Source organism: Halictus rubicundus, unplaced genomic scaffold, assembly GCF_050948215.1.
Source record: "Halictus rubicundus isolate RS-2024b unplaced genomic scaffold, iyHalRubi1_principal scaffold0436, whole genome shotgun sequence".
Lineage (NCBI taxonomy): Eukaryota > Metazoa > Arthropoda > Insecta > Hymenoptera > Halictidae > Halictus > Halictus rubicundus.
The window spans coordinates 91705-114139 of NW_027488977.1; the positions used below are offsets into that span (position 1 = coordinate 91705).

A 22435-nucleotide genomic window follows, 5' to 3' on the forward strand; every position below is an offset into this window, starting at 1 on the left:
ATAGAATTATATATTTTATAATTTCTTCAATAACTTCTATTTTAATTATTTACAGATTTTTAAATAAAACATTTAATTTATATATTAATTTTATTTTATTATTTAGCTTATGATTAAAATTAGGATTATACCCCTTAAATAGATGAATAAACTTTTTAATAAAAAAAATCAATTTTAATTCATTAATTTTATTATTAACAATTATTAAATGTATCCCTATTTTTATATTTTTAAATTTTATTAAATTTAATTTTATTATTTTATTTTTATTAATTTCCTTTATACTACCCCCAGTAATTTTTTCAATAAATACCTCATCCTTTACTCTTTTAATAAATTATTCATCCATATATAATATTCCTTTATTATTAATCTTTTCCTATATAAATTTTAATATTATAATCATTTATATAACCATTTATATAACTTCAACTCTTATAATCTTACTTATACTTAAAAAATTAAATCTTTATTACAAAAACTCTTTAAATTTAAGATTAAATTATAAAAATAAAATATTTTATAATTTAATAATATTCAAATACTCCCAACTTCCCCCATTTTTACCATTTATTATTAAATGAAATTTAATTGATCTTATATTATCAAATAATTATATAATTATATTATCCATATTAATTATCTTTTCTAGATTATTAATAACCTTTAATTATTTAAATTTTAATAATAACAATTTTTTTTTAACAAATTCTAAAATTAGACATAAAATTAATTTATTTGATTATTCTAATTTTAATACTATATTTATTATATATTTTTCATTTTTAACATTTACTTTAATTTTTACCTTTTCATTTATAAACTAAATTTATAATTTTTTAATTTCTTTAAATTTGCAATTTAATATTTTTTATAAACTATATAAATAAAGATTTTAAGTTAATAAAACTTAAAACCTTCAAAGTTTTATATAAATATATATTTAACTTAATTATTTAAATCTTAATTTAATATTAGAAAATTTATTTTCATAAATAAATTTACAGTTTACTCCTTTTATCAGGCATAATATTTCTAAATAAAATTTATTACCAAAAATGATTTTATTCAACTAACCATAAAAATATTGGAATACTTTATTTTATCTTTGCTATATGATCAGGGATAATCGGAGCATCTTTAAGTATAATTATTCGTATAGAATTAAGAACACCTGGAAGATGAATTAATAACGACCAAATTTATAATACTATTGTAACTTCACATGCTTTTATTATAATTTTTTTTATAGTTATACCATTTATAATTGGGGGGTTTGGAAATTGATTAGTACCACTAATAATTGGGGCTCCTGATATAGCTTTCCCACGTATAAATAATATAAGATTTTGATTATTAATTCCTTCATTATTTATACTTATAATAAGAAGAACTTTATCTACAGGATCAGGAACAGGTTGAACTATTTACCCTCCCCTATCTTCAATTATATATCACTCATCCTTTTCTGTTGATTTTACTATTTTTTCTTTACATATTGCAGGTATTTCTTCTATTATAGGTGCTATTAATTTTATTGTTTCAATTATATTAATAAAAAATATTTCACTTAATATAAATCAAATCCCCTTATTTCCTTGATCAGTTAAAATTACTGCTATTTTACTTCTTCTTTCTCTCCCTGTTTTAGCAGGTGCTATTACTATACTATTAACAGACCGAAATTTAAATACATCTTTTTTTGATCCTTCCGGAGGAGGAGACCCTATTCTTTATCAACATTTATTCTGATTTTTTGGTCATCCTGAAGTTTATATTTTAATTCTCCCCGGATTTGGATTAATTTCACATATTATTTTTAACGAAAGAGGAAAAAAAGAAATTTTCGGAAATTTAGGAATAATTTATGCTATATTAGGAATTGGATTTTTAGGATTTATTGTATGAGCTCATCACATATTTACTGTAGGATTAGATGTTGATACACGAGCATATTTTACATCTGCCACTATAATTATTGCTGTACCAACAGGAATTAAAGTATTTAGATGAATTGCTACTTATTGTGGGTCAAAAATTAAAATAAACCCATCAATTATATGATCTTTAGGATTTATCTTCTTATTTACATTAGGGGGATTAACTGGAATTATATTATCAAATTCTTCTATTGATATTATACTTCATGATACATATTATGTAATTGGTCATTTCCACTATGTTTTATCTATGGGTGCAGTATTTGCAATTATTGCAAGATTAATTCATTGATACCCCCTATTCACTGGACTTACACTAAATAAAAAACTATTAAATATTCAATTTACTATAATATTTCTTGGAGTAAACATAACTTTTTTCCCACAACACTTCTTAGGATTAATGGGAATACCTCGACGATATTCAGATTACCCAGATGCTTACTATTGTTGAAATTTAATTTCATCAATTGGTTCATTAATTGCTTTTAATAGAATAATTTTATTAATCTTTATTATTTTAGAGAGATTAATTATAAAACGTTTAATTATATTTAAATATTTCCAATCATCTTTAGAGTGATTACAAAATTACCCCCCTTATAGACATTCATATAACGAACTTCCTATTATTATTTTTAAATTTTAATATGGCAGAATAGTGTAATGAATTTAAGTCTCATAAATAAAATTAATAATTTTTATTAAAATTTATTTACATAATAAATATAGCTACATGAAATATATATTCTTTCCAAGATCCTAACTCTCCATTTGCTGATAATTTATTTTATTTTTATAATTTTACAATAATTATCCTAACAATAATTACTATTTCTACTATATATATAATAATTTTTATTTTAAATAATAAATATTTAAATTTAAATTTATTAAAAAATCATAATATTGAAATTTTATGAACTATCACTCCTATAATTATACTTTTAATTATTTCAATCCCTTCTCTTAAAACTCTTTATTTTATTGATGAATTATGAAACCCTACATATTTTACTATTAAATCAATTGGCCATCAATGATATTGAAGTTATGAATATCCTGAATTTTCTAATTTTATATTTGACTCTTATATAATTAAATCAATTGAAAATATTAATCAATTTCGTTTATTAGATGTTGATAATCGAGCAGTTATTCCTTATAAAATTCCTATCCGATTACTAGTATCTTCTATAGATGTAATTCACTCATGAACTATCCCAACTATAGGAATTAAAATAGATGCCTCACCAGGTCGAATTAATCAAATATCTTTAATTTCTTTACGACCTGGAATATTTTTTGGACAATGTTCTGAAATTTGTGGTGCATACCATAGATTTATACCTATTGTTATTGAAAGAACAAATTATTTTAATTTTATTAATTGAATTAATAAAAATAATTAAAGAATTAGTTAAATTTTATAACATTAAATTGTCATTTTAAAATTATTATAGTAATACTCTTTCATTAGGTGTCTGAAAGAAAGAAATGGTCTCTTAAACCAAAATATAGTAGTTAATCGTCTACTTCTAATGATTTTATTCTTTTATCCCTCAAATAAGACCTATATATTGACTTTTACTTTTCTTTTTTATACTTATAATTATATATATATATATTTCAATTTTATATTTTTCTCCTTTTTCATTTTCACCAACTACTCATACTAATTTAAATAATTTTAAATTAATAAAAAAAACTATTAAATTTTAAATGTTAACAAATTTATTTTCAATTTTTGACCCTTCTACAAATAAATTTTTATCTTTAAATTGATTAATTTTATTTTTTCCTTTAATATTAATAAATTGACCTTATTGATTATCACCCTCACGAATTAATATCTTTTGATTAAACTTCTACAAAAAAATTTTTCAAGAATTTTTTAATTTAACAAAAAAAAAATTTTCATCAAACTTGATTATTTTTTTAACTATTATAATTATATTTTTAAAATTAAATTTATTAAGTTTAATACCTTATATTTTTACCCCATCAAGACATTTATCTATTAATCTTTCTTTATCCCTAAGATTATGAATAAGATTTATATTATTTGGATGATTAAATAACACTAATAAAATATTCATTCATCTTCTACCCATAAACACACCAGGACCTTTAATAATTTTTATAATTTTAATTGAATCTATTAGAAATTTTATTCGACCATGAACTCTTGCAATTCGACTATCTGCTAATATATTAGCAGGACATTTACTTTTATCCTTATTAGGAACAACTTTAGAAAATATACCTTATATATTAATTCTTTTTTTTATCCAAAATTTATTAATAATTTTAGAAATTTCAGTTTCTATTATTCAATCCTATGTATTTTCTATTTTAACTTTATTGTATTTTAATGAATCTAATTAAATGAAAATATCTCATCACCACCCATTTCATATAGTAACTTTAAGACCCTGACCTTTAATAACTTCATGAAGAATTTTAAATTTGTTATTAAGAACTATTTATTGATTTAATTCTTCTAACTTCAATATTACTATATTTAATTTATTAATTCTATTTTTAATTCTATACCAATGATGACGAGATATTATTCGAGAAAGAACAATACAAGGATGTCATACATTAAGTGTTTTAAAATTATTAAAATTTGGAATAATTTTATTTATTATTTCAGAATTATTTTTTTTTATTTCTTTTTTTTGAACTTACCTTCATTCAGCAATCTCCCCAAGAATTGAAATTGGTATAATATGACCACCTAAAAATATTATTATATTTAACCCTTATGATATCCCCCTTTTAAACTCAATTATTTTAATTTCTTCGGGATTTACTATTACATGAAGACATAATTTATTAGTTAAAAACAAAAAAAAATCTATAACACCATTAATTTTTACAATTCTACTAGGCATGTATTTTTCCTCTATTCAAATAATTGAATATATAGAAGCCCCTTTTACTTTTAACGATGGAATTTTTGGATCAATTTTTTTTATATCTACAGGATTTCATGGCCTCCATGTATTATTAGGTATCATTTTTTTAAGAACAAGATTAATTCGAATATATTTAAACCACTTTTCTAAAATTCATCATTTTCATTTTGAAGCGGCTACATGATATTGACATTTTGTTGATATTATTTGACTTATTCTTTATATCCTAATTTATTGATGAATATATTAATATATATAATATATATATATATATATATATATATATATATATAGTATAAATAATTACATTTAATTTCCAATTAAAAGATTTAATTAAATAATATATATAATTTTTAATATCTTTATATTTTTTATCTTTATATTTATTATTATCTCTTTAATTATTTTAATTAATTTTTTTTTTTCAATAATTATAAATAAAGATCGAGAAAAAATTACACCATTTGAATGTGGATTTGACCCTATTACTAGAGCACGATTACCATTTTCAATTAATTTTTATATTATAACTCTAATATTTCTTATTTTTGATGTAGAAATTATTCTAATTTTACCAATTTTAAAATTACTTAATAATCTTTCAATTTTATCTATTTATACTTTTTTCACTTTTCTTTTAATTTTAATTATTAGGCTATGAATTGAATGAACTTGTAACTTATTTAAATGAATCCATTAATTTATATATAGTAATTTTTACATTTAATTTCGACTTAAAAAAAAGAAATTTATTTTTCTTATATAAACAGGATATTAGTTAATATTATATATATAACATTAAATTTGCTTTTTAAAATTAAATTATTTATATCTTTTAATTGAAACCAAAATTTAGGTAAATTATTGTTAATAATTTTTTTGAGACTAATATCTCCAATTAAAGAAATATAAATTTAGAACTTCTAATTCTTTTAATATGATTTAATCATAAATATTTCTAAATTTATATAATTTAAAAAAAATATTATAATTTCAATATAAAATTAACTATTAAGTTTATAAATTTATTTAAAAATTTTTAATTATCTTAATATTTTCAATATTAAACTTTTTATTAAGCTATTTAAATAATTATAAATAAATAAAATAAAAATTAATAACACTCTATAAAATTTTATCAACTTTATTATATGAATTGAATATAATCATCTATTCATCAATGGGTACACCTTCTGTAAATAAAATATTTTTTTTATATTTACACCTAAAATTTTATCTATTCATTTCTCATTGAATTTCTCATATGTTAATATAAATTTTAAAAAATTTAAATAAATTATTTTATAAAAAAAAATTGAATAAAATATTCTCATAATGAAATTTAAATAACTAAAATTTATTAACTTCTTACATCTAAAATGAAATCTAAAGGTTACTATTCATCTAAGAATATATATTATTATTAAAACTAATTTATCATTTTCTGTAATTATACAAGTAAAATAATTAATTAACCTTAAATAAAAATACCCAAAAAAAATTACTAATAATATTATAAAAAATTTACAAAAAATTATAAATTTACCATCTCCTACATATTGGTATCTATAAATCCCTATATATATTTCAAAAAATAATTTTATAATTCGAACTCTATAATTAATTGTTAAAACTGTTGAAATCATTAAAATATAAATTATTAATTTATTTAATCTTCTTACTATTATAAATTCTAAAATTAAATCTTTTGAATAAAACCCAGAAATAAATGGAAAACCACTTAAATTCATAAAAGAAAAAATAAATACAACACTCTTTAAAGGAGTTATTCTTATTACACCTTTAAATTTACGTAAATCTTGCCTTCCTAAAGATGTATGAATATACCCCCCAACACATATAAATATTAAAGATTTAAAAAAAGCATGAATTAATAAATGATAAAACCCTAAATTTACTATACCTAACCCTAAAATTCTTATTATAAACCCTAATTGTCTTAAAGTTGAAAGAGCAATTACTTTTTTTAAATTATATTCATAATTTGCTATTAACCCAGCCATAAACATTGTTAAACTAGAAATAATAATAATATATCTTTTCACTTCAATTAAAATAAATTTATTATACCGAATTATTAAATAAATACCAGCAGTAACCAAAGTAGAAGAATGTACTAAAGAAGAAATAGGAGTAGGGGCAGTTATAGCAGCAGGTAATCAAGCCGAAAAAGGTAATTGAGCACTTTTTGTAATTATTAAAATTAACATTAAAATTATTATAATTAATCTTATTCTATATAATATTAAATTTCAAGAACCTAAAAATGATGATATTCTAATTAATATTAATAACCCAACATCTCCTAATCGATTACAAAGAATAGTTAATATCCCTGAATTATAAGAATTCTTATTTTGATAATAAATTACTAAACAATAAGAAATTAAACCTAACCCATCTCATCCTAATAAAATTCTTAAAATCCTTGGACTTAAAATTATTAAACATATTGAAAAAATAAATAATAATAATAAATATTTAAATCGATTAATATATATATCCCCATTTATATAATTTATTCTATAAAATATAATAAAAAAAGAAATAATTAAAACAACTCCTATATATATTAAACCTATATAATCTAAATAAATTATATAATTAAATTTTATTCTACTTAATATAAAAATTGTTCACTCTAAAATTATTATTATATTATATATATATATATATATACTTATTAAAATAAAAAATATACCTAAAAAAAATATAATCACCCCATAAACTATTAATTCATAAATAATTTAAAGTTATTATACATCTTTGAAACCACAATTCAAAATTTTTTTCTTAAACTATTTAAATTAAAAAAAAATTAAATCCAAAAATATAATATTTAAAGGTAATCAATGTAAAATTAATACAATATAATTAATTATTTTACTTCTTTTAATTTTTAAATAATAATTTAATTCCCCATGTTGGACATAACAAAATAAATATAATGAATAAATAAATCTAAAAAAACAAAAAAAAATTATAACAATTATTAAATACTCTATTCATATTATTAACCCTACTAATAATATAATTTCTCCCACTAAATTTAATGACACTGGGGCAGATATATTTGAAGAACATAATAAAAATCATATTATTCTTATTTTAGGTATATAATTTATTAATCCTTTATTAATTAATATTAAACGTCTATTAGTTTCTTGATAACAAATATTTACTAAAAAAAATAAACCAGAAGAACATAACCCATGAGCAATTATAATAATATACCTCCCAATTACTCTAATTTTAAAAAATGTTAACATTCTTCTAATTAAAATTCCTATATGAACAACTGATGAATAAGCAACTAAAATTTTTATATCTAATTGGCGTAAACATAACCCCCTCAAAATAACTCTGCCTAATAAACTAATTATTATTATATAAAATTTTATATTTATAAATAAATAATAAAATATAATTACTATTTGTAATAAACCATAAGTTCCTAATTTTAATAAAATTGAAGCTAAAATTATTGAACTATATACTGGGGCTTCAACATGAGCCTTTAATAACCACCCATGAAATATATATATAGGAATCTTTACTAAAAAAGTTCCTATTATAAATATAAAAAAATAACTTCTTATTTTAATTTTTTTTAATTCTACTATTATTATTAAATCTAATATTAATTCATATTTATAATTAAAAATAAAAAAATTAAAAAAGGTAAAGAAAAAAATATTGTATAAAATATTATAAAATAAGCAGCTTCCAACCGTTTTTCCCCTAACCCCCATTTAATAATTATAAAAAAAATTAAAATTAACCTTACTTCAAATATAAAATAAAATAATAATAATTGAATTCTTATAAAAAATATTATTAAAATAATTAATAAAACTAAATGTATTTTTATACATAATAAAATATTCTTATCTATTAAAAATAAAAAAATAATACCAAAAATTCATAAACTTAGTATAATTAATATAAATGAATAATTATTTAACCTAAATAATCTACTTATTATAGAAAAATTTACAATAAAATTATATTTAAAAAAAATTTTTACTGTTAAAAATATTAACACACATCTAATAAAATTTTTTAATAAACTTATTTTTATAAATTTATTTTTAAATAATATTAAATATAAATAAGTAATAATTAAAATTTCTACTATCATTTTAAATTTAAAATTTTTATTCTTTGTGAACCATACATATGAACAATTCTAACTATTAAAGAAATACCAATAACTCTTTCACAAACTCCTATAATTAATATATATATAAATATTCAATCATTATTTAAACTGTCAGAAATAATTAAAGTTATAAACAAATAAAATATTAATATATATTCCAATCCAATTAAAAATATTAAAAAATTCTCTATAAATATAAAAATTATTAATAAAATTAATAAAACTATTACTAAATAATAATTATTTAAATAAATCAATTTAGCTAAATAATTTAAAATAAAATATTAATTTTGTAAATTAAATATGAAAATTTTTTCTTTAGCTTAAACTTCAAGAAAATTAACCTTAATATCTTTAATCCCCAAAATTAATATTCTATTTAAACTATTTCTTGAATTCAATGAACAGTTCTTATGAATTTTTTATTAAATTTATACTTTATATTAATATATATATAATTATTATTATTATATATAATAAAAATATCTCCCCACTAAATTTCATAATAAGCTTAATTTTATTCACTTTAATTTATTTAATTTTAAATTATTTAATTACTCAAAAATCATTATATTGTTTCATAATTTTTATTTCAATAATTAGAGGAAATATAATTATATTCCTTTATTTTACAAGATTAATTAACAATTATTATAATAAATCGTTTAAATCTAACCTAAACTTTATTTGATTTATAGTAATTATATTAATTTTTGTTATATTTTTTTATTATTTTTTTAATTATTCAATTAATATTAAATTTAAAACTTCTAATTCATTATTTATTTACAAAACTTATACATACCCACTTTATAAAGTTACCTTCTTAATAATTTTTTATTTATTAATTACTTTATTATTCTCAATAAAAATTTGTTTATCAAAATATAAACCCTTACGAAAAATTATTAATTAATGAAATTTTCTAAACTATTAAAAAATAATAAAATTTTATCAATTTTCAATTATTCTCTAAATAAATTACCATCCCCCATAAATATTAATATATGATGAAATTTTGGTTCAATTTTAGGATTATTTTTAATTATTCAAATTATTTCAGGTCTATTTTTATCTATACATTATTGCCCTAATATTAATCTTGCTTTTCATAGAACAATTCATATTATAAAAAATGTTAAGTTCGGATGATGAATCCGTCTTATCCATATAAATGGAGCATCTTTCTTTTTTTTTACTATATTTCTTCATATTGCCCGAGGAATTTATTATCACTCTTTCAAATTAGTTAATGTTTGATTAATCGGAGTAATTATTTTAATTATATCAATAGCAACAGCATTCTTAGGTTATGTTTTACCATGAGGACAAATATCTTTTTGAGGAGCTACAGTTATTACTAACTTATTATCAGCCTTACCTTTTATTGGAAAAATATTAGTTGAATGAATTTGAGGAGGATTTTCTATTAATAATGCCACATTAAACCGATTCTATACCTTTCATTTTATTCTCCCATTTATAATTTTATTTTTAGTAATTATCCATCTTTTCTTCTTACATAATTCAGGATCAAATAACCCTATAGGATCCAGAAATAAATTTTACTTAATTTATTTTTCACCTTATTTTCTTATTAAAGATGTACTTGGATATATATTAATTTTATTTCTATTTATTATAGTTACTTTAATTTTTCCTTATAATTTAAGTGACCCAGATAATTTTATTATAGCTAACCCTATAATTACACCTGAACATATTAAACCTGAATGATATTTTTTATTTGCTTACACAATTTTACGAATTATTCCTAATAAATTTGGTGGAGTTCTAGGTTTATTTTCATCTATTTTAATTTTAATATTTATACCTATTTTAAATTATAATAAATTAACTTCAAGAAAATTTTATTTTTTAAGAAAAATTCTTTTTTGAATTTTTATTTTATCTTTTATCATATTAACATGGTTAGGAAGGCAATTAATTGAGCCTCCATTTATTAACTTAAGAATATTATTTACATTAATTTACTTTTTATATTTCATTTTAACCCCCTCACTAAATTATATCTGAGATAAATTAATTTATTAGTTAATAAGCTTTAATAGCATTTATTTTGAAAATATTTTATAGATATAAAACTATCTATTAACTTATATTTATATAAATAATTAATTCCTTTATCCTTAAAATAAATAAAATATATAATAATGATAACGATAAAAATTTCTTTCAACATATTATTATTAATTCATCATAACGAATTCGAGGTAAAACCCCTCGAATTCAAATCACAAAAAATATATGAAAAATTATTCTAACAATAAATTTAAATCTTAATAATTTAAACCCTAAAAACATAATTGTTACTAAAAACCTTATAAAAATAATCCTTAAGTATTCAGATATAAAAATTAAAGCAAATAATCTTCTAAAATACTCTGTATTAAAACCAGAGACTAACTCAGATTCTCCTTCAACTAAATCAAAAGGAGTACGATTTAATTCAATTAATATTCTAACCATAAATATTAAATAAACTGGATAAATTATAATTAAAAATTTAATATTTTCTTGAAATTTTAAAAATTCTAATAAATTAAACCTTTCAACTAATAAAATTAAATTAAAAATAATTAAAAATAATCTTACTTCATAAGAAATTGATTGGGCAACTGAACGAATAGCACCCAATATAGAATAATTAGAATTTGAAGCCCACCCCCCTAATATAATTGGAAAAACCCCTACACTCATTAATCTTAATATAAATAAAATTCCTAAATTTATTGAAAATATATTTACATAAAATGGGTAAACTAACCATAATATTATAGATAAAATTAAAGAAATTATAGGTATAAATATATAATAATTTAAATTAATTTTATCTAAAAAAAATAATTCCTTATTTAATAATTTAATTACATCTCTAAAAGGTTGAAAAATTCCTATAATTAATACTTTATTTGGTCCCTTTCGATTTTGAATAAACCCTAATACTTTTCGTTCAAATAATGTTAAAAAAGCTATACTAATTAATATTATTAAAATTAAAACAATAAAAAAAAATAAATTAAAATATAAATTAAATTTTAATACATAAATTATTATCTGTATACTTATTGCATACTTTATTAAATTCTAAATTTATTACACTAATCTGCCAAAATAATTATTTACATTTATATATATATATATATATATATAATATTAATTATTAAAAATACTTAGTCCTTTCGTACAAAAATATTATTTTACTTTTAAAGATAGAAACCGATCTGGCTTACACCGATCTGAACTCAAATCATGTAAGATTTCAAAAGTCGAACAGACTTAATTTTTAAACTTCTGCATTTAAAATTTATCTTAATTCAACATCGAGGTCATAAACATCTTTATAAATAAGGCCTTCTTAAAGATATTATGCTGTTATCCCTAAGGTAATTTTTCTTATAATTTATAATACAATATCATTTTTATTAACATTAATTTATGATTTCTTAATTTAAAGTTTATTAAATTTAAATATCACCCCAATAAAATAAATTAATAAATTTTCTTATAAATAAATTAAAAACTTTATTAATTTATTAAATTCTATAGGGTCTTATCGTCCCTTAAATTAATTTAAGCATTTTTACTTAAAATTTAATTTCATTATTTAATATTGAAACAGTTTATACTTCATCAACCCTTTCATTCCAGCCTTTAATTAAAAGACAAATGATTATGCTACCTTTGTACAGTCAGTATACTGCAGCTATTTAAAAATTATTCATGGAGCAGGGACAACTTTAAATTAAATTCAAAAAGACATGTTTTTGTTAAACAGGTGAGTATAATTTTTGCCAAATTCTTTAATATTATATATATATATATATATATATTTATATTTATATAATCAATTACTTATATTATCATTATATCTTTAAATTTTTAATTTATTTAATTTTTTTTATAATTAAATTATATTCTAGTTAATTAAATTTTTTTTATATATATATATATATATATATATATATTATTATTATTAAATTATTAAATTTTTTCTATAATATATTAAATTTTAAAATTAATTTATTTATTATATTTCAATTAAAAATTATAAATTTAATTTAAAGTTTATCCCCTAAATTATTTATATTTATTAATATATATATATATATATATATATATTATTAAAATAAATATATGAATTAAATTCATTTCTAAAAAAACTAGATATCTATAAATTCGTATTACATTTCACATCAAATTAAATATTCATAATTTTTTTGCTACAAAAAAAATTTTAATTAATTAGCTCATTTATATTCGAGAATAATATAAACTATATTTAAATTTTAATAACCCCTGATACAAAAGGTACAAAAATAAATTCTACTTTTAAATATTTTATTTATTATCTTTCACAATACTATGTATATAAAATTTTTATTTTTTTCTTAAATAAATACTAAAAATTTAATTTTTTAAAATAATTTTTTTTATAATATATTTAACCTTAAACACTATCAACCCTAAATATTTAATTATTTAATTTAAAATTTTATTTCATGTAAATCTTTTCAATGTAAACGAAATATTTTTATATTAAACTAAATTTTTTATTAAAAACATTTTCCAATACCTTTACTATGTTACGACTTATTCCATTTATAATGAAAGTGACGGGCAATTTGTACACTAAATAAAACTAATTTCTCATTAATTTATAAAATTTACTTTTAAATCCTATCTTTATTAAATATTAAAATTTAATTTAAAAAAAAATAATTTTTATGTAACTCATTATATCTTAAATAAACTACATTTTGATTTGAATTACTATTATATATATATATATATATATATATATAATATTTCAAAAATAAAATTTCTATAAATTTTTTAAACAACAATACATAAATTTTCCATTTAAGTTTATCTTAACGTGGGATATCAATTTAATAAACAAGTTCCTCTAATAAGTATATAAAGCCGCCATATTATTTAATTTTAATGATTAACATTTAATATTTAACATTTTAAATTTATCTTTATAATAGGGTATCTAATCCTAGTCTATTCTTAAGATTTCTCAAAAATTTGTATTTTAATAATTAAATATATTATACTTTTATATTTCACCAAAAAAAATAATATACATTTAAACTAAATTTCAAAATCTCTAATTATTTCATTAATTAACTCATAACAATAGTGTAACCGCTGATGCTGGCACTAAAATTTACCATTATTTATTTTAAATTTCTTTGTCAAACTTTCATTTAAATATAAACTTAATTTTTACACAAAATTTATAAAAATTTTTTAAATTTTTACTTTTAAATAAATTTCATTTATAAATAAATTTTTATAATTAATTTTTAAACTATAATTAAATTTTCTATAAAATTCACCTTCAATCATTTATATTTATATAAATGTAGAACCAAATATTTTTTATATAATTTTTTAATAAGATATTTTATTAAAAATTTTCAATATTAATTAATAAACTTTTATTATTAATTTAATATAATTTTTATATAAATTTTTATTTATATATATATATATATATATATATATATATATATATATATTTATACTCAAATAAATTCTTATTTTAATTTAATACTAAACTTTTCATAAATAAGTTTCCTAATAATTCTTTTTATAAATAATTTTATATAAAAATTTATTCAAATAAATTTTTATTGTTAATTCAACACAAATTTTTTTATAAATAAAGGTTCCCTAATAATTCTTTTCATAAATAATTTCATATAAAAAATTCATTCAAATAAATTTTTATTACTAATTCAATACAAATTTTTTATAAATAAAATTTCCCTAATAATTCTTTTCATAAATAATTTCATATAGAAAATTCATTCAAATAAATTTTTATTACTAATTCAATACAAATTTTTTATAAATAAAATTTTCCTAATAATTCTTTCCATAAATAATTTCATATAAAAAATTCATTCAAATAAATTTTTATTACTAATTCAATACAAATTTTTTATAAATAAAATTTTCCCAATTCTTTTTTATAAATAATTTTATATAAAAAATCCACTCAAATAAATTTTTATTACTAATTCAATACAAATTTTTTTATAAATAAAATTTCCCTAATAATTCTTTTCATAAATAATTTCATATAAAAAATTCATTCAAATAAATTTTTATTACTAATTCAATACAAATTTTTTTATAAATAAAATTTCCCTAATAATTCTTTTCATAAATAATTTCATATAAAAAATCCATTCAAATAAATTTTTATTACTAATTCAATACAAATTTTTTTACAAATAAAATTTCCCTAATAATTCTTTTCATAAATAATTTAATATAAAAAATTCACTCAAATAAATTTTTATTATTAATTTAATATAAATTTTTTTACAAATAAAATTTTCCCAATAATTCTTTTTTATAAATAATTTTATATAAAAAAATCCACTCAAATAAATTTTTATTATTAATTTAATATAAATTTTTTTACAAATAAAATTTTCCCAATAATTCTTTTTTATAAATAATTTTATATAAAAAAATCCACTCAAATAAATTTTTATTACTAATTCAATACAAATTTTTTTATAAGTAAAATTTCCCTAATAATTCTTTTCATAAATAATTTAATATAAAAAATTAATTCAAATAAATTTTTATTACTAACTCAATACAAATTTTTTACAAATAAAATTTTCCCAATAATTCTTTTTTATAAATAATTTTATATAAAAAATTCATTCAAATAAATTTTTATTACTAATTCAATACAAATTTTTTATAAATAAAATTTTCCCAATAATTCTTTTTTATAAATAATTTTATATAAAAAGTCCACTCAAATAAATTTTTATTATTAATTCAATACAAATTTTTTATAAATAAAATTTTCCCAATAATTCTTTTTTATAAATAATTTTATATAAAAAGTGTACTCAAATAAATTTTTATTACTAATTCAATACAAATTTTTTATGAATAAAATTTTCCCAATAATTCTTTTCATAAATAGTTTAATATAAAAAATTCATTCAAATAAATTTTTATTACTAATTCAATACAAATTTTTTATAAATAAAATTTTCCCAATAATTCTTTTTTATATAAAAAGTCCACTCAAATAAATTTTTATTACTAATTCAATACAAATTTTTTACAAATAAAATTTCCCTAATAATTCTTTTCATAAATAATTTAATATAAAAAATTCATCCAAATAAATTTTTATTGCTAATTCTATACAAATTTTTTTTATGAATAAAATCCCCCTAATAATTCTTTTCATAAATAATTTTATATAAAAAATTCATTCAAATAAATTTTTATTACTAATTCTATACAAATTTTTTAAAATCTTTTTTATATAAAAAGTCCACTCAAATAAATTTTTGTTACTAATTCAATACAAATTTTTTACAAATAAAATTTCCCTAATAATTTTTTATAAATAATTTTATATAAAAAGTCCACTCAAATAAATTTTTATTACTAATTCAATACAAATTTTTTACAAATAAAATTTCCCTAATAATTCTTTTCATAAATAATTTAATATAAAAAATTCATTCAAATAAATTTTTATCACTAATTCTATACAAATTTTTTTATGAATAAAATTCCCCTAATAATTCTTTTCATAAATAATTTTATATAAAAAATTCATTCAAATAAATTTTTATTACTAATTCTATACAAATTTTTTAAAATAAAATTTCCCTAAATTTTATATTAGTTAATTACCCCTTATTTTATTTAAATTTACCCCTAAATTTAAATTTTTCATACTAATTCAATAAAATTATTATTTTTTTCTAAAAAAAAATCATTTTTCCCCCAAATCAAAGCTTTTTTCTCATTTTTTTTTTTATTTATTATTGACGCTAATGCACAACTTAACTTATTATTATAGGTTTATTAAATATATTTAATTTTAATATAAATCAACTATTATTAAAAATTTACTAAATTAATTCAATAAATTTTAAATATTAATAATTCCATATAAATTCTCCCCATAAATAATTTTATATAAAAAAAATTCATTCAAATAAATTTTTATTATTAATTCAATACAAATTTTTTATAAATAAAATTTCCCTAATAATTCTTTTCATAAATAATTTCATATAAAAAATTCATTCAAATAATTTTTTGTCACTAATTCAATACAAATTTTTTATAAATAAAATTTCCCTAATAATTCTTTTCATAAATAATTTCATATAGAAAATTCATTCAAATAAATTTTTATTACTAATTCAATACAAATTTTTTATAAATAAAATTTTCCTAATAATTCTTTTCATAAATAATTTCATATAAAAAATTCATTCAAATAAATTTTTATTACTAATTCAATACAAATTTTTTATAAATAAAATTTTCCCAATAATTCTTTTTTATAAATAATTTTATATAAAAAGTCCACTCAAATAAATTTTTATTGCTAATTCAATACAAATTTTTTTATAAATAAAATTTCCCTAATAATTCTTTTCATAAATAATTTCATATAGAAAATTAATTCAAATAAATTTTTATTACTAATTCAATACAAATTTTTTTTATAAATAAAATTTCCCTAATAATTTTCATAAATAATTTTATATAAAAAGTCCACTCAAATAAATTTTTATTACTAATTCAATACAAATTTTTTTATAAATAAAATTTCCCTAATAATTCTTTTTTATAAATAATTTTATATAAAAAGTCCACTCAAATAAATTTTTATTACTAATTCAATACAAATTTTTTTATAAATAAAATTTCCCTAATAATTCTTTTTTATAAATAATTTTATATAAAAAATCCACTCAAATAAATTTTTATTACTAATTCAATACAAATTTTTTTATAAATAAAATTTCCCTAATAATTCTTTTCATAAATAATTTCATATAGAAAATTCATTCAAATAAATTTTTATTACTAATTCAATACAAATTTTTTTATAAATAAAATTCCCCTAATAATTCTTTTCATAAATAATTTCATATAGAAAATCCATTCAAATAAATTTTTATTACTAATTCAATACAAATTTTTTACAAATAAAATTTCCCTAATAATTCTTTTCATAAATAATTTCATATAGAAAATTCATTCAAATAAATTTTTATTACTAATTCAATACAAATTTTTTTATAAATAAAATTTCCCTAATAATTCTTTTCATAAATAATTTCATATAAAAAATCCATTCAAATAAATTTTTATTACTAATTCAATACAAATTTTTTACAAATAAAATTTCCCTAATAATTCTTTTCATAAATAATTTCATATAGAAAATTCATTCAAATAAATTTTTATTACTAATTCAATACAAATTTTTTTATAAATAAAATTTCCCTAATAATTCTTTTCATAAATAATTTCATATAGAAAATCCATTCAAATAAATTTTTATTACTAATTCAATACAAATTTTTTTATAAATAAAATTTCCCTAATAATTCTTTTCATAAATAATTTCATATAAAAAATCCATTCAAATAAATTTTTATTACTAATTCAATACAAATTTTTTACAAATAAAATTTCCCTAATAATTCTTTTCATAAATAATTTCATATAGAAAATTCATTCAAATAAATTTTTATTACTAATTCAATACAAATTTTTTTATAAATAAAATTTCCCTAATAATTCTTTTCATAAATAATTTCATATAGAAAATCCATTCAAATAAATTTTTATTACTAATTCAATACAAATTTTTTTACAAATAAAATTTCCCTAATAATTCTTTTCATAAATAATTTAATATAAAAAATTCACTCAAATAAATTTTTATTACTAATTCAATACAAATTTTTTATAAATAAAATTTCCCTAATAATTCTTTTTTATAAATAATTTTATATAAAAAATCCACTCAAATAAATTTTTATTACTAATTCAATACAAATTTTTTTATAAATAAAATTTCCCCAATAATTCTTTTTTATAAATAATTTTATATAGAAAATTCATTCAAATAAATTTTTATTACTAATTCTATACAAATTTTTTTATGAATAAAATTCCCCTAATAATTCTTTTCATAAATAATTTTATATAAAAAATTCATTCAAATAAATTTTTATTACTAATTCTATACAAATTTTTCAAAATAAAATTTCCCTAAAATTTTATATTAATTAATTACCCCTTATTTTATTTAAATTTACCCCTAAATTTAAATTTTTCATATTAATTCAATAAAATTATTATTTTTTTCTAAAAAAAATCATTTTTCCCCCAAATCAAAGCTTTTTTCTCATTTTTTTTTTTATTTATTATTGACGCTAATGTACAACTTAACTTATTATTATAGGTTTATTAAATATATTTAATTTTAATATAAATCAACTATTATTAAAAATTTACTAAATTATTTCAATAAATTTTAAATATTAATAATTCCATATAAATTCTTCCCATAAATAATTTTATATAAAAAAAATTCATTCAAATAAATTTTTATTACTAATTCAATACAAATTTTTTATAAATAAAATTTCCCTAATAATTCTTTTCATAAATAATTTAATATAAAAAATTTACTCAAATAAATTTTTATTACTAATTCAATACAAATTTTTTTATAAATAAAATTTCCCTAATAATTCTTTTCATAAATAACTTCATATAAAAAATTCATTCAAATAAATTTTTATTACTAATTCAATACAAATTTTTTTACAAATAAAATTTCCCTAATAATTCTTTTCATAAATAACTTCATATAAAAAATTCATTCAAATAAATTTTTATTACTAATTCAATACAAATTTTTTTACAAATAAAATTTCCCTAATAATTCTTTTTTATAAATAATTTTATATAAAAAGTCCACTCAAATAAATTTTTATTACTAATTCAATACAAATTTTTTTACAAATAAAATTTCCCTAATAATTCTTTTCATAAATAACTTCATATAAAAAATTCATTCAAATAAATTTTTATTACTAATTCAATACAAATTTTTTTACAAATAAAATTTCCCTAATAATTCTTTTCATAAATAACTTCATATAGAAAATTCATTCAAATAAATTTTTATTACTAATTCAATACAAATTTTTTTACAAATAAAATTTCCCTAATAATTCTTTTTTATAAATAATTTTATATAAAAAGTCCACTCAAATAAATTTTTATTACTAATTCAATACAAATTTTTTTATAAATAAAATTTCCCTAATAATTCTTTTCATAAATAATTTCATATAGAAAATTCATTCAAATAAATTTTTATTACTAATTCAATACAAATTTTTTTACAAATAAAATTTCCCTAATAATTCTTTTCATAAATAACTTCATATAGAAAATTCATTCAAATAAATTTTTATTACTAATTCAATACAAATTTTTTTACAAATAAAATTTCCCTAATAATTCTTTTCATAAATAATTTAATATAAAAAATTCACTCAAATAAATTTTTATTACTAATTCAATACAAATTTTTTTATAAATAAAATTTCCCTAATAATTCTTTTCATAAATAACTTCATATAGAAAATTCATTCAAATAAATTTTTATTACTAATTCAATACAAATTTTTTTACAAATAAAATTTCCCTAATAATTCTTTTCATAAATAACTTCATATAGAAAATTCATTCAAATAAATTTTTATTACTAATTCAATACAAATTTTTTTACAAATAAAATTTCCCTAATAATTCTTTTCATAAATAACTTCATATAGAAAATTCATTCAAATAAATTTTTATTACTAATTCAATACAAATTTTTTTATAAATAAAATTTTCCCAATAATTCTTTTTTATAAATAATTTTATATAAAAAATCCACTCAAATAAATTTTTATTACTAATTCAATAAAAATTTTTTTATAAATAAAATTTCCCTAATAATTCTTTTCATAAATAATTTCATATAAAAAATTCATTCAAATAAATTTTTATTACTAATTCAATACAAATTTTTTTATAAATAAAATTTTCCCAATAATTCTTTTTTATAAATAATTTTATATAAAAAGTCCACTCAAATAAATTTTTATTACTAATTCAATACAAATTTTTTACAAATAAAATTTCCCTAATAATTCTTTTCATAAATAATTTTATATAAAAAATTCATTCAAATAAATTTTTATTACTAATTCAATACAAATTTTTTATGAATAAAATTCCCCTAATAATTCTTTTCATAAATAATTTTATATTAAAAATTCATTCAAATAAATTTTTATTACTAATTCAATACAAATTTTTTATGAATAAAATTCCCCTAATAATTCTTTTTTATAAATAATTTTATATAAAAAGTCCACTCAAATAAATTTTTATTACTAATTCAATACAAATTTTTTACAAATAAAATTTCCCTAATAATTCTTTTCATAAATAATTTTATATAAAAAATTCATTCAAATAAATTTTTATTACTAATTCAATACAAATTTTTTATGAATAAAATTCCCCTAATAATTCTTTTCATAAATAATTTTATATAAAAAATTCATTCAAATAAATTTTTATTACTAATTCAATACAAATTTTTTATGAATAAAATTCCCCTAATAATTCTTTTCATAAATAATTTTATATAAAAAATTCACTCAAATAAATTTTTATTACTAATTCTATGCAAATTTTTTATAAATAAAATTTCCCTAAAATTTTATATTAATTAATCACCCCTTATTTTATTTAAATTTACCCCTAAATTTAAATTTTTCATATTAATTCAATAAAATTATTATTTTTTTCTAAAAAAAAATCATTTTTCCCCCAAATCAAAGCTTTTTTCTCATTTTTTTTTTTATTTATTATTGACGCTAATGCACAACTTAACTTATTATTATAGGTTTATTAAATATATTTAATTTTAATATAAATCAACTATTATTAAAAATTTACTAAATTAATTCAATAAATTTTAAATATTAATAATTCCATATAAATTCTTTCCATAAATAATTTTATATAAAAAAATTCACTCAAATAAATTTTTATTACTAATTCAATACAAATTTTTTATAAATAAAATTTCCCTAAAATTTTATATTAATTAATTACCCCTTATTTTATTTAAATTTACCCCTAAATTTAAATTTTTCATATTAATTCAATAAAATTATTATTTTTTTCTAAAAAAAAATCATTTTCCCCCCAAATCAAAGCTTTTTTCTCATTTTTTTTTTTATTTATTATTGACGCTAATGCACAACTTAACTTATTATTATAGGTTTATTAAATATATTTAAACCCAATAAATTTTATTAAAAATTTTTCATTTATTTTACTTCTCATAATAAAATTTAAACTCAATATTAAATTAATTAACTATAAAATAATTTAATTAAATTATTCACTTTCTCTTTTTTTTTTTTTTTTCCAATAAAATAAATATTATTATGTATTATATATATATATATATATAT

The 22435-nt window shown here is 16.0% G+C and overlaps 1 protein-coding gene, 1 long non-coding RNA gene and 3 pseudogenes across 2 annotated transcripts in view; 3 read left to right on the plus strand and 2 right to left on the minus strand.

Annotated features, from left to right (window-relative positions):
* Nucleotides 1-1083: 1083 nt before the first annotated feature.
* Nucleotides 1084-12512, plus strand: LOC143364312 (cytochrome c oxidase subunit 1 pseudogene; annotated as a pseudogene).
* On the plus strand, nucleotides 2191-12512 carry LOC143364300 (cytochrome c oxidase subunit 2 pseudogene; annotated as a pseudogene).
* Nucleotides 4582-8804, minus strand: LOC143364301 (NADH-ubiquinone oxidoreductase chain 4-like; the record flags this gene model as incomplete). The annotated part of the gene is given in 2 exon segments (XM_076804725.1): nucleotides 4582-8526; nucleotides 8529-8804. Coding segments are annotated over 2 exon segments (912 nt in total), but the record flags the coding sequence as incomplete, so codon positions are not given.
* Nucleotides 9963-12512, plus strand: LOC143364311 (cytochrome b pseudogene; annotated as a pseudogene).
* A 9063-nt stretch (nucleotides 12513-21575) lies between these two features.
* LOC143364296 (uncharacterized) overlaps nucleotides 21576-22435 on the minus strand; it is a 31566-nt gene continuing 30706 nt past the window's right edge. The window contains exon 2 of the long non-coding RNA XR_013084068.1: nucleotides 21576-21990. This is a non-coding gene — a long non-coding RNA (uncharacterized LOC143364296). The remainder of the gene's footprint in view (nucleotides 21991-22435) is intronic.